This window comes from Echinops telfairi, unplaced genomic scaffold, assembly GCF_000313985.2.
Source record: "Echinops telfairi isolate 266 unplaced genomic scaffold, ASM31398v2 ScPeMD7_7424;HRSCAF=8462, whole genome shotgun sequence".
Lineage (NCBI taxonomy): Eukaryota > Metazoa > Chordata > Mammalia > Afrosoricida > Tenrecidae > Echinops > Echinops telfairi.
The window spans coordinates 75,707,869-75,722,044 of record NW_022111324.1 but is presented as its reverse complement, the minus strand read 5'-3'; the positions used below and the strand labels follow the sequence as shown (position 1 = coordinate 75,722,044).

The 14,176-nt window shown below is 43.8% G+C and overlaps 1 protein-coding gene across 1 annotated transcript in view; it reads left to right on the top strand.

The window, feature by feature from the left end:
- Positions 1-9,609, top strand: part of PARP1 (poly(ADP-ribose) polymerase 1) — a 56,269-nt gene extending 46,660 nt beyond the window's left edge. The window contains exons 18-23 of the mRNA XM_004699950.2: positions 1,331-1,429; positions 1,872-2,024; positions 6,588-6,715; positions 7,485-7,546; positions 8,317-8,431; positions 8,790-9,609. Coding sequence (XP_004700007.1) covers positions 1,331-1,429; positions 1,872-2,024; positions 6,588-6,715; positions 7,485-7,546; positions 8,317-8,431; positions 8,790-8,871 — 639 coding nt within the window. The 3' untranslated portion in view covers positions 8,872-9,609. The remainder of the gene's footprint in view (positions 1-1,330; positions 1,430-1,871; positions 2,025-6,587; positions 6,716-7,484; positions 7,547-8,316; positions 8,432-8,789) is intronic.
- The last annotated feature ends 4,567 nt before the right edge of the window (positions 9,610-14,176 follow it).

Sequence of the window (14,176 nt, the reverse complement as noted above, 5' to 3'; positions counted from 1 at the left end):
GCGTGCTTGGCCTTGAGCCAGGCGGTTCTGCTCCTGCCTGCTTCCCTGAGGTGTTAATAAGGGTTAAACACTAGATTCTGTTCTGCCAGGCGTAGTGTGTAAACCGCTAAAAAAAATAGCCTATGCTCTCTGCTTAGGACAAAGCATTGCTCTGTGGGCGAAGCAGAAGTCACCAAAGGTTGCCTGTTTGGCTGCTGGGCTGCCTGCTTGATGGGAGAGCTGCATGGATGGTTCTTTTTGAAGGACCAGTACCAGTACCAGCTGCCATTCAGTTTACTCTAACTCATAGCAATCCCGTGTGCAGCCGAGTAGAACCACGTGCCATGGACTTTTCAGTAGTTGGTTTTCAGATGCAAACCACCTGGCCTTTCTTCCAATGGACCTGTTTGCATGGCCTTGAAACTCCAAACGGGTTACCACTGTCTCCATTTAAAATTCTGAAGCCTTTTCCTTAGGAAGCAATGAGAAAGACCAGGATTCCTAGATTTCCTGAACTTTGAATCAGTGTAAGAAAGCATATCTTGACTCTTCCATCATACAGCCCTGTGTACCTAATTTGTTTATTGGTCATACTGAGTCAGCATGCTATGTGTGACTTTGAGGATTCAGAAATACACGCGCAGTCATCCTCTCCTCAAAGCCCCTGGAGTTGATCTATCCTGGCCACTTGTAAGTGCAGGCTACCCATTTTGAAGGGTATAGTATAGACTATATAATGTCTTCTGGACCCAGATTGGTTTTAGCACACCATGCACTACAGTGGTTCTCAACCTTCTTAATGCCACAACCCTTTAATACAGTTCCTCATGTTGTGGTGATCATCTTCCCCCCCCGACCATAAAATTATTTTCGTTGCTACTTCATAACTAATTTTGCTACTGTTATGAATCGTAATGTAAATATCTGATATGCAGGATGTATTTTCATTGTTACAAATTGAACATAATTAAACATAACTAAAGCATAGTGATTAATCACAAAACAATTAGTTGTATATTGTGAAATATTTCTGCTTTCCGGTGGTCTTAGGTGACCCCTGTGAAAGGGTCGTTCGACCCCCCAAAGGGGTCGCGACCCTCAGGTTGAGAACAGCTGTTCTAGAACCTTTCTGTTCATAGACAGTGAACCCCGCATTTCTAGCTTTCCTGATAGCTCAAAACATAGAAACTTATGACAAAAGGAACTTTGAGGTTCTAGGGCAGCCCATCAAATGAAGGAGACGATTGACCTGCCATCAGCTGAACCTTTGAGCCATTGTGCCTGCCTAGGGCCCTGGGTCTCTCTTTCCTTGGTTCTCCCTTGCACTAATCCTGAGACTCTTTTCTCCTAGGTGGTTGACAGAGATTCTGAAGAAGCCGAGATCATCAGAAAATACGTTAAGAACACTCATGCAACCACACACAACGCTTATGACTTGGAAGTCATTGATGTGAGAACCCCTGCCCCCCCACACCTGCCAGCTTCCCTGCTCACACCCCCACCTAGGCCTAGGTGAAGTCACTCAGTTGTTCAGCAGAATAATGAGTCATCGTTTAGATCCAGGGTAGCCTTTATTCTGTCTTAAAAGACATTTCCTTTCCCAAAACCTAGCAGCTTTAGAGTCAGGAAATCTAATTATCAGAGGTCCAAAGTCACATTACTCAGGTAATGTGTGCTGCACGTCATAAGAATTTTAATAGCCAGTCTACTGACGGTGCTTTGACAAGTCAAGTCACTCCATCCCAGCCTGATTGAGACAAGCTTATGTACTGCAACAAACCGTGCCTTTTTAGCTCTCAGGACACACTGGTCCTTTCTCCTGTACATGGTCAGACGTTTCTCTTAGACTTCTTTTATCTTTGTCTTAACCCCTCCCCGCCCTTCCGTTCCAGATCTTCAAGATAGAGCGGGAAGGGGAGAACCAGCGCTACAAGCCCTTCACGCAGCTTCACAATCGAAGGCTGCTTTGGCACGGCTCCAGGACCACCAACTTTGCCGGCATCCTTTCCCAGGGTCTCCGGATTGCCCCACCAGAAGCACCTGTGGTAGGTGCCGCCCTTCCGGGGGGTGTGAGGATGGGTCAGACCAATGTCTGCATTGGTAGATACTTAGGTCTGAGATGTGCTGATGAGTATCTGCCTTGTTTATAAAGAGCCAGTGTTGGCACAGCTGTGGCTAGAGTTCATGTTACCAGGCAGCCTCTCCAGTCCCTGAAGGTGATCGCAACTTCCCTCTCCTTCTCCTGACCCTCATCTGTAGACCTGTCTAGGGTCTGCTATGGCATGCTGATTGGATGTGGTGATGTGGAAAGAACACCTTTGGCCCCAGGCCAGCTGACCTCTCTGTGCTGCTTCCTGTGGTCTCTTTATCAATAAAACACAATGATGAATAGTGCCCAGGCCGGGAGGGTTGTTACATCACTGCTGGATTGTGAAAGTGAACGGCTGGATGGGAATTTAGGGTGGATGTAGCCTTCCAAGCCTCGTACTACACAAAGGTTTAATGACTCCCCTAGTGCTAAGCAGTATGAGGCTTAGGCAAATCATTGAACCTCAGATTTCATTTATAAAGAGTGTTTAGAAAAAATACTCAACATTTATTAGGTGTTTACATTTGCCAGGCACTAATGTAAGTAACATTTATTGCCTCATTTAATTTTTACAGTAACCCTGTGTGATTATTTCTATCGGGTTCAGGAAGAGGAAAATATGGTCCAGAATGTTGCAGTGACTTCTCAAGGCCACTAAGTGCCTGGCACAGTTGGCATTTGAGGAGTCTGCCTTTTGAGCTCAAGCCTTGACACTGAGCTGGCCAGGGGCATTATGGGAACTGGAAGTGGCATGTTGCAACCCTTAACTTTGTTCCCATTGGACTGTTTTTGATGTTACTGGATAGGTTCTGGTTCCTAGTGACCTATGTACAACAGAGTGAAATGTGGCTTTACAGCATCCTTATCATAGTTGCTGTATCTGAGCCCATTGTTGAAGTCACTGTGTCAGTCCATCTTATTGCGGATCTTCCTCATTTTTGTTGACCCAACTGATTTACCAGGCATGATGTCCTTTTCAGGGTCCTGGTCCCTCCTGATAACATGTCCCAAGTACACGAGACAAAAGTCTCATCTGCCCTTCAAAGAAACATTCTGGCTGTATTTCTCTTGAAGTTGATTTGTTCATTCTTGTTGGGCCATCGTATATTCGGTATTCTTTGCCAACACCCTAGTTCAAAGGCGTCAATTCTGTCTTCTTCCTTACTCATTGTCCAGCTTTCACATGCATATGAGGTGACTGAAAATATAATGGGTTGGCTCAGGAGCACCTTAGTCCTCAAAGTGGTACTTTTGTTGATTTTTCTTTCTTTTTAAATCATTTCATTGGGGGCTTATACAACTCTTATCACAGTCCATACATACATCTATTGTGTCAAGCACATTTGTACATTTGTTGCCATCCTCATTCTCAACATTCGTGGCATCCAGGCGTTTGAACTCTCTATAAAGAGGCCTTTTGTAGTCGTCTTGATGAGTGTTTCCATGGATGTTGATTGTGGATCAAAGTAAAATGAAACCGTTGACAGCTTCGTTCTTTTCTCAGTTTTTCATGATGTTGCTTATTGGTCAGTTGTATGTTGGGGTGTGATCCAGACTGAAGGGTATTCTTTGATCTTCGTCAATAAGTTCCTCGAGTCCCTCAATTTCAGCAAGTAAGATTGTATTTTCTGCTTACCAGTTTGTAAATGAGTCTTCCTCTAATCTTCTTGTTTATGCAATCCATCTTAGAGTATTTGCACTTCATACAAATTGAGCTAAGTATATTGAGAGATACAACCCAAGTGCACCCCTTTCCAATGTTAAACCATGTTATATTCCCTTATTCTATTTCAATGACTGCCTTCATCTCTGTACAGATTCTGCATGAGCACAATGCAGTGTTCTGGAATTCCCGTTCATTGCAATGTTATCCATCATTTGTCATGATCCACACAGTCAAATCTCTGCACCGTCAATAAACACATGAAAATTTTCTGGTGTTCTCTGCTTCCATGATATCCCTATTCCATGCCCTCTCGTGAACCTGGCAATTCCCTGTTCATGTTCTGCTCGAACATTTAAAAAATTATCTTCAACAAAATGTCACCTGTGTTGAATATTACTGTTTGATGTTTTCCACTGTTTGGTAGGCCACCTTTCTTGGAATGGGGACAAATACTAGCTCTCCTAGAGTCACTGGACCAGGTATCTGCCTTCAGAATTTCCTGGCACAGAGTAGTGAGCGCTTCCAGCCCTCTGTCTGTTCAAGCATCTCAGTTGGTATTCTGTCAATTCCTGGTTCCTTGTCTTTGGCCAATGCCTTTAGTACGGCTGGGACTTCTTCCTTCAGACCTGTGCTTCTTGATCATATGCTGTTTCTTAAAATGGTGCAGCATCGGCCAATTCCCTTTGATATAGTGAGTGTATTTTCTCCATCTTCTTTAGGTGTTTCCTCTCTTGTCCACTATTTTACCCCTTGAATCCATCAGTATTACAACTGGAGGCTTGAATTTTTTCTCCAGTTCTTTCCGTTTGAGAAATGCAGAGCATGTTAGCATCGTCTTTTCTTTTTTTTCCTCACAAGCAAAAAGTTTATTAGAGTCAGCACATGGAGGCAGGGAGAGTCTATGCAATGCTTAACCCCCACCCAACTCCTGGAACAAACATTGTTAGGGTTAGGTCAATAAAGGCTTCTGGGGTGGGAAGAAACATTATGTTTATTCATTAGATAGGGCTGGGCATGTTAAGTAGATGTGTACAATAGTTCCTTCAAGATGAAATCCTTCACAGGGGCTTCTGGTACTGACGAACAAAAGTGTGTGGTTGGGTTGGGCTGTGAGCTCAAATATCTGAAAGTCATGTTGGTGGGTAGTGGTTTCTGTGCATGCTTGGACCAGTTGTTGTTAGTGCCACTGAGTCGATTCCAACGCTCATGCACAACACGATGAAACACTGCCTGGTCCTGCACCATCCACACAATCGTTCCTATGCTTGAGTATTCTTTCAGCCACTCTGTCAGTCCATCTTGTTGCCCCGGGGGCCTTTCTCTTTTTCTTGTTCCTCTGAGAATGATGTCCTCCAAAGACTGGTCTCTCTTGACATTGTGTCCAAAGTATGTAAGACAAAGTATTGCCATTCTTGCCTATAAGGAGCACTCTATCTGTACATCTTCCAGTAGATCAGCTTGTCCTTTAGCAGTCCGGAATATCTTTTTAAAAAAAATAACTTCATTGAAATATAATTCATATATCATACACTTCCATGGTTCATTCTTTTTTTAAAGAGTTGTATAAACATTACCACAATGTTTCTGTTTTTCCTTCTGTATTCATTATTAGCTCCCCATTATCCTCCAACCTCCTCGCCTGATCTTCCGTATAAGCCTTTATACCAGTTACTGCCTCTGAAGATCCACCTATCCCAGATTTCATGTACTGGAAAACATACCTTAAGAAAAAGAAAGAAAAGCCAGAAAATGTATATGAAAAGACTAACAACAATAAAACCTTGATCAATTTTTAAAAAGCAGGAAATATTAAAAGCTAGCACAAATTTTAAATGGATCAAAAGGGAGATCAAATGTTTCCCAGGTATTACATTTTAACCTAATTACATTGACCGTAATCAAGTTTACAATGCTGATAGCAAGATTATTCCCATCCTTCAAGTGCGGTCGTCAGTTCTAAAGTCAAGATATCCTGTAAGTTTCAGAGTCTATTCTGACATCCATTTTGGTCTCTACCTTCTTCTGCTTTTTAATGACTTTTTTGTTTCTTGATGCCTAGTGTGACCTTGCTATCACCCCACAAGCCAGCTGACCTCAGTGCATTAAATCTATTCTTGAAATGGCCTCTAATATTAGGGTAGATGTTCTCAAGCTTGTACTTTGGCTTTCATGGCTTGTTTTAATATATATTTCAGCTTCGGCTTGAACTTGCATATAAGCAGCTACAAGTCTGTCCTACAACCAGTACCTGTCTATGTTCTGACTGATGCTATTGAGCATCTCTATTATCTCTTTATTTCTTTCCCAAAATGTAATTGATATAATCCCTGTACAGTTACCATTTATGTTGTTGGAGGAACAAAAGGTTTTTGCTATAAATAAGTCTTTGGTCTTGCAAAATTGTCGTGGAATCTCCAGCATTTCTATCATTGAGTCCATACTTAGTCCCTTTTTGTATTTCAATCACCAGTAATTATCAATGCATCTTGATGGCAATTTTTATGTATTTCAGACAAAAGAAGTTGGTGGAAATTTGAATAGCAGTCATGTATTAGCTGGTCCTGCTTGTAGGCATATGGATCCTATTACTGACAGCATTATACTTAAGGCTAAATCTTGAAATGGTTTTGTTCTTTCTAGAATGACTGTAACGCCATTTCTCTCCTATTTCTGTACCATTCCTGGCATAGTAGACTGTTTGTCTGGTTCAAGATGCCCAATTCCAGTCCAGCTCACTAATTCCTGTGATATCAATCTCCAAGGATGTATTTGTAGTCACAGTAGACAATAAATAATGGCTGCTACTAATTTCCCATGACCAGATTTTCAGTTGTTCCTTTTCTGATCCTACAGACTGGCTACATGTTTGGTAAAGGAATCTATTTCGCCGACATGGTCTCTAAGAGTGCCAACTACTGCCACACATCTCAGGGAGACCCAATAGGATTAATCCTTTTGGGAGAAGTTGCTCTTGGAAATATGTAAGTAAACCTGGCTCCGCATCTGGTGGCACAAGTGGAACAAGTGGGCTGTAAGAAGGAGATTCCCCCTTGGCTGAGAGATGACAGTAGAAGTTCCATAGGTACTAATCCTGCCAGTGAAAACTCTGCTTATAAGTAGTAGAACCAGTTCAAAATCGGTGAATTAGGGAAATAGAGGAATGCCACAAAAAACCCAGGGGCAGGAAGACAGCCGGGCCTGAGGAACTTAGAAGATTCCAAATGAAGGCAACATTTACGTGGTCCATGACTTAGCAAGCAGAGAGGTTGACTTATACAAAGGTTGCACACATAGCTCCCAAGATGTGTACATTTTCGAATCAACCCAGTTTGAACGATAAGCCTAGTAGTCCCAGTTCCAAATTCCCCATGGAAAGTTTTATTGGCCCAACTTTGATCACGGGGTGCACCTTGATCCTGTTGGCTATAATCAAATAGAGCATGGTTAAATGATAGCCCAGAGGTCTAAGGATTATAATGGATGGACAGATACCTCCAGAGCGATCTACCACAACTGCAAACAAGCCCTTTCCTTGAAAAATGACCAAGACAGTGATAATTGGACACAAACTCTTCAAAAAAGAACTTCAGTCTCTGGAGGTTTGTGGGAGCTCAAAGCAGTGAGTCTGGATGGGGTTCTCTGGAGATACTAGTCCTGTCTTCTCTCATGATCTTGTTCTGCCAGCCACACTGTTGATTGTAGAGCCGGCTGTCTTTAAGGGGATCTTTGAGACTGTTTTCTCTTGAATAGGTATGAACTGAAGCATGCTTCCCATATCAGCAAGTTACCCAAGGGCAAGCACAGTGTGAAAGGTAATGGGTTTCACCAGGTTATGCTGGGTCAGGACACCCTAAACTGCATAGGAGGGAAGGATTCTTTTCCTCAAGGGTGCCTTGAGGTTAACAGCCTAGCCTTCATTAAAAACCATTTTACTTGATGGCTGCAGCTAGGATGGCAGGTGCCATAAAGGAATCTTCGGTTGCACACCAGCACCAGGTACACTAGCTTTGGGATTTAACTTGTTTCAGCTGCTGCCTTCTCCTCATACGGTGGCACCTGGAGCATTCCGGATGACTGGAGTTCTTAGCACATGACCCGTTAGTGCAGAGGTTCTCAACCTTCCTCATGCCGCGACCCTTTCATACAGTTCCTCACGTGGTGGTGACCCCCAACCATCAAATTATTTTCATTGCTACTTTATAACTGTAATTTTGCTACTGTTATGAGTTGGGCGACCCCTGTGAAAGGGTCGTTTGACATACACACACACCCCCCCCAGGGGTTGTGACTCACAGGTTGAGAACTGCTGAGTTTTAGTGCCTCTACGTCCATAAAGTGGCTGCCTTGGAATTGTGAAATGTGACCCCTTAGTGGCCCGCTACTGTTTTTCATTAAAATCAATTAAGGCTAATAATGCCCTGGCAACGTAGAGTTTTATATCTAGAAAAGGGATATTAAGTATGGGATTTATTTATGTCTTTAATGTGAACACAAAAGCCCAACAGGAAATCAATCTCATCTTCCTGAAACATTTTCAACATCTTTTTTCACATTTCTTATAACTTCCACCTTCTATTTGTAGGTTTGGGCAAAACTACTCCTGATCCTGCAGCTAGTATTACTCTGGATGGTGTAGAGGTTCCGCTTGGAACTGGGATTTCATCTGGCGTTAACGATACTTGTCTGCTATATAATGAGTATCCTTTGATGAGTCTGCTGTGTGAGCCCAAAGGGATGTTCGAGACATTAGAAACTGTCCTGCATTGTGTCTCAAGGTGAATATTACCCCTCAACCTCGATGGTTTCTATCCAGAGTTAGAGATTTAACTCTCCACTGGTCTACCAGGCCAACAGGGTCTGATGGCCCGGCCTCATAGAAATCTGGGGAAGTGGGCTGAGGGGCACCAGCCCTGACCCATGGGAAACACTCAGAGTAACTCTGAGCAGCTGCCAGAGCAGGTGTCTTTGCCTGCCCTTGAGTTGGCGCCAGCAAGGGGACGCTGCTTGCATACACCCAGGTGAGACTGTTTGCTCCTTGACATGCTTCCCCTCTAGGTACATTGTCTACGATATCGCTCAGGTAAATCTGAAGTACCTGCTAAAACTGAAATTCAATTTTAAGACCTCTCTATGGTGAATTAAGAGAGGTGGCTGAGTCGCATCTCAGTGATTGGCCTCATCCTTACACGTCAACCCAGCGGTCGGACACCTCAGCTAATTATATATGAAGAATTGGTTACATGTTTCAAAGCTTTCCCCAACCTTTCAAATCTCATGTTCTTTGTTGTTGGGAGCCCGGGGTTTACTTTCTTCCTGCCAGGTACAGCACAGGGACGGGGGTCGGGGAGGGTGGGGTATCACTGACAAGAGGGGAGTTTTGTTGGTTGGTTGTGTTTTTGCTTAGACTAGCCCTATGGAGAGTCTACAGTAGAACACTCACCCTTTTTCTAAGTGAGAACCTTTGGTTTTGATTTTGGGAAAATGTTAAGCATTTATTTTGAGGTGAAAATAAACTAATTTCATACTCATTAGATTTATTTTCTTTTGAATTTATTATCCCTTTTTCAGTTTGTGGTTTGTTTTTGGGTTTTTTTGTTTGTTTTTATTTTGTTCTGTAAAGGGTGTGGGGAGACCAAAACAGAGGAACATTAATAACTCCTCGTACTTGAAACAAAAAGCTTTCTTTTTTTTTTTTAAGAGCCTTCTTTTTCAAGAATTGCTTGAATGTGGAAGTTCTAGAAGTATATAGTTTTAAAGAGTTGCATTTGAAATTCTTCTGGTTGCTATGAGCAGTTTTGTCTTCCACATTAAAATTATACTACTGATAAACCCAAGGGCTACTAGTAATTCTCAATTAAAATGGATGTGGTTCCTGTGTTTGTGTCTTGTGTATTTAGTGTTGTTCTGGCTACAGATACAATTACCCTTCCTGGTGTAAGGTCCACAGAGACCACCAAAGCTTAAAAAAAAACAACCCACTGCCATCGAGTCGATTCTCACTCATAGGAATCCTTATAGGGCTTCCAAAACTCTCAATCTCTATAGAGGGCAGCAGACAGCCTCATCTTTCTCCCCGGGGGTGGCTGATGAGTTTGAACTGTCAGCCATACAGTGAGAGGCCCAATGCCCAACCTACAGTGCCCTCAGGGCTCTGTTCAAAGCCCTCGGGGATGACAGACCAAAACCTCTGAAACTCCATGCTGTGCCGAGCCCACACACAGGCACCGCCCACTGGAATGCATTCCCCAAGTGGGACTGTGCCCCATAGGGAATGTATTGACTATTTTCCAAGTGGATGACCAGGCCATTCTCCTGCAACAACATCAAGATTGAAACTAGGAGCGATTCTCCTCTCGTAGGGTCACTGAGTCACAATGGAATGGATGGCAGTGGGTTTGAACATGGGTTCTGAGGGAAGGAGATCCCATCGTTATTGTGGGGAGGGGCAGTTAGCTTCCTTTCACCCACGGGGAGCTGCTAGCCTGTGGTTCGCTTCGTGTGTAACCCTCTGGGCCGCTGGGCTCCGTGCTGGGGTGTACGCGTGGACATGAAACCACGATCTGCTCGCGTCGGCCCTTTTGTAGAAGCACTTGGAGATGGAGCCACAGGCACGAGGGGCCAGCATAGCACACTATTAGCGCCTGAGGCTGCACAGCATCTCAGCCTGGAAACATTTCGAATTCATCGTTTCCAGAAAAACTGTAGGAATAAGAAAAGAGCTGCTATCTCAGACCAAAAACGACAGTGGTATACGTCGTTATGAGGGCACGGGCCGTTCAGAGTGGTGGCTGGTGCTAGAGTTACGCCATGAGTGACTTAAGTGTCTAAAAGACCCACTTTTAGTCCATTTTCTAACCATTCTTAACCTCCTTAGAATCGAACACTTAAGACCCTCACGCCAGATGATTCAAGCCTTCAGTGGGCACCCTGGCTTCCCGATCCTGAATATTCTGTAGTAGTCTCCCCTTTTGTCAGCCCTGAGAAAGGCAGATCACCTCAGCCTCTGATTAAACAAACTATTTTTGGGTTGGAATGATTGCCTGATGATTCCCTGTAATCAAAACTGATTTGCATTTCTGAATCCCTAGTTCTCTTCTCAAAGAGGGAACCTACCGTATTTTATATATATATATATATATATATATATATATATAACATTTTTAAATCATTTTATTGGGGGCTCTTACAGCTCTTCTCATAATCCAAACATAATATTGTGTCAAGCACATTTGTACATCATTTTCTTTCTACTTGAGCCCTTGGTACCAGCTCATTTCCCCTCCCTCCTTCATGATCTTTTGATAATTTATAATTTGGGGTTTTTTTTTCATGTCTTATACTGACCACTGTCTCCCTTCACTTTTCTGTTCTCCATCCTTGGGGTAGGGGGGTATTATATGTCAATCATTGTGATCGGTGCCCCCTTTCTCCCCCTCCATTTTTCCCCTTCTCCTCCTGGTATCGCTACTCATTATTGGACCTGAGGGGTTTATCTGTCCTGGATTCCCTGTGTTTCCAGCTCTTATCTGTACCTGTGCACATGCTCTTATCTAGCCAGATTTGTAAGGGAGAAGTGGGGGTGGGAGGAGTAGCAAAGAATTGGAGGAAAGTTGTGTATGCATTGGCACTATACTGCACCCTGACTGGCTTGTCTCTTCCTTGTGGCCCTTCTGTAAGGGGATCTCTAATTGTCTACAGATGGTCTTTGGGTCTCCACTCTGCACTCCCCCTCATTCCCATCTATATGATTGATTGTTTTGGCTGTTTTGATACCTGACCCCTTCGACACCTCATGATCACACAGGCTGGTAGACTTTGTTAACTTCTCAGCTAGATGGCCGCTTGATATCTTTTGATAGCTGGACACCATCAGCTTTCTTCACCACACTTGCTTTTTTTTTTTAGATCATTTTATTGGGCGCTCTTACAACTTTTTAAAATCCATACATCCATTGCATCTGATATATTGGTGTATATATATTGCCATCATTCTTTTCTAGACATTTGCTTTCCATTGAGCTCTTGGGATCAACTCTTCCCCCACCCCCCCAACCCTCATAGCCCCTTGATAGGTTATAGATTGTTAGTATTTTCATCTCACACCAACTGCTGTTTCCCTTACCCTCTGGTTTCTATTGTTCTTCCCCTGATGGGGGTGACCACACTTGCTTATGCACCCACTTTGTCTTCAGCAATCATGTCAGGGAAGGTGAGCATCACAGAATGCCAAGTTATTAGAACAAAGTGTTCTTGGGTTGAGTGGAGGCCCAATGTCTGTCTGCTGCCTTACTGCTTAAATTAATATATGTACATAGATTTATTTCCCTATCATTATGTATAAATATTTACATATGTACATGCCAGTATTTAGATCGCTATAAGTGCCCTTTGCCTCCTAATTCTTTCCTCTATTTCTGTCTTACACTTCTATATTCACATTCTCCTGTACTTTAAAGAAACTCAATTCTCAGTAGCAGCTTTAACCCAAAACAAAAAGCAAAACCTTTACGCAGAAGTTCCAAGCACTGTGGGAGGAGTGCTGCTTTGTTCCCCAGTGGTGTGCAAGCAGGTACCCCTTCCCCCCGCCAGGAGCAGTCCTCTCCCTCCTGCCTCTACCTGGAAATGTTCAAGGCAGCACCTGCTGTTCCAGGTCCTCCATTACAGTCTTTCAAGAATTTGTGGTGAGACTTGGTGGTTCCTGTTATAGCTTTACATTAATGCCGGGGAAGCTTAACGCTTAGGATTTAAAAGCTGTGCATGTGCAACAAGTCAGAGTGACGGTGATGAATTTCTTTCAGGATAGGGATTGAGTTCACCAACCTGGCACTGCCTGTACTTGTCTCACATTTCAGACCACGCTGCCCCCCACAGTGGATCCTGGTTTATATATTTGAAGTTCCAAGCCTGCTACTCCAATGTGGTAACTAATGAATTCTGCATTGGCAGTTCTCTCCTGCTACACTTCTCGGGTTGCTCTCTGGTGGGGAGCAGCTCCCAGACCACATCTGTAAAGTTGCTTGGAGTGATTGATTTTTCTGGACCTTCACCTTGGGGAGTACGAGATACTCCATGTGTTGGTGCTGGCCCGTCATCTAAGTAGGACCTGCGTATCACTAAGAGTCTTCAGTAGACTCGTGGTGCTGTGTGTCTCCCCTAGCTGATTCCCACCCACAGCAATCCCATACCACAGAGTAGAACTGCCCCAGAGGATTTACAGAGGCACGTCCCCAGGTCTTCATCCCACAGATCTGCTGGGTGGATGTAATAGATAGGGATGATGAGTCACAGCTAGATGGCACCTCCTTGGTGTCACCAGCCTTTTTGTAAAAGAGAAGACCAAGGAGAGTCTAATTCTTCTTCGGCCTGCTGTTGGAGCTGGATCTTGCCTCTGATTCCTCAGTCTTCCTGTTGCATCACCTGCTGATCCCAGGAACTGTCAGGGGGCTGACTTTGGACATCTGCATCCACCAGCCTGTCCTCCCTACTTCATCATCTTGCTACCTGTTCATCAGCTTCCAGAAGAAACCTGACTTGAACCAGAATGGAATTGCCTATGTCTCCAACTCTGTAAGCCATTTCTTGATATGTCTCTTTCTATACACAACACCTAGAAGCATCACTGCCTTTGCTTCAGTAGAGAACCAACCTAACTGCATTGACACTGCGAGCCTTCCAGATGCCAGCCAAGCACTGAGCATTGCACTGCCGGGGCTTTTCGTGAGGCTATTTCGAAATGTTTTGGCCTTTCACCATAAAGCTGGCTGGTGGGACATTTATAGAGGTCTAGATAAAGACATGTACATATGCAAATATATTTATACGAGGATGGGGAAATAGATCTTTGGGCCTCCACTCAAGTACTCCCTCAATGCAAGAATACTTTCTTCTATTAAATTGGCATTCTACGATGCTCACCTTCCCGACACAACAGCTAAAGACAAAGCGGGTGAATAAGCAGATGTGTTGAAGAAAGCTGATGGTGCCTGGCTATCAAGAGATATAGCATCTGGGGTCTTAAAAGCTTGAAGGCAAACAAGCGGCCATCTAGCTCAGAAGCAACAAAGCCCACATGGAACAACATATCAGCCTGTGTGATCATGAGGTGTCGAACGGATCACTGAAGACAAATGGATGCATAAGCAAATGTGGCAAAGAAAGCTGATGGTGCCCAGCTATCAAAAAGTACAGCGTCTGGGGCCTTAAAGGCTTGAAGGTAAACAAGCGTCCATCTAGCTCAGAAGCAACAAAGCCCACATGGAAGAACATACCCGCTTGTGTGATCACGAGGTATCGATCGGATCACTGAAGACAAATGGGTGCATAAGCAAATGTGAAGAAAGCTGATGGTGCCCGGCTATCAAAAAGTATAGCGTCTGGGGCCTTAAAGGCTTGAAGGTAATCAAGCGGCCATCAAGCTCAGAAGCAACAAAGCCCACATGGAA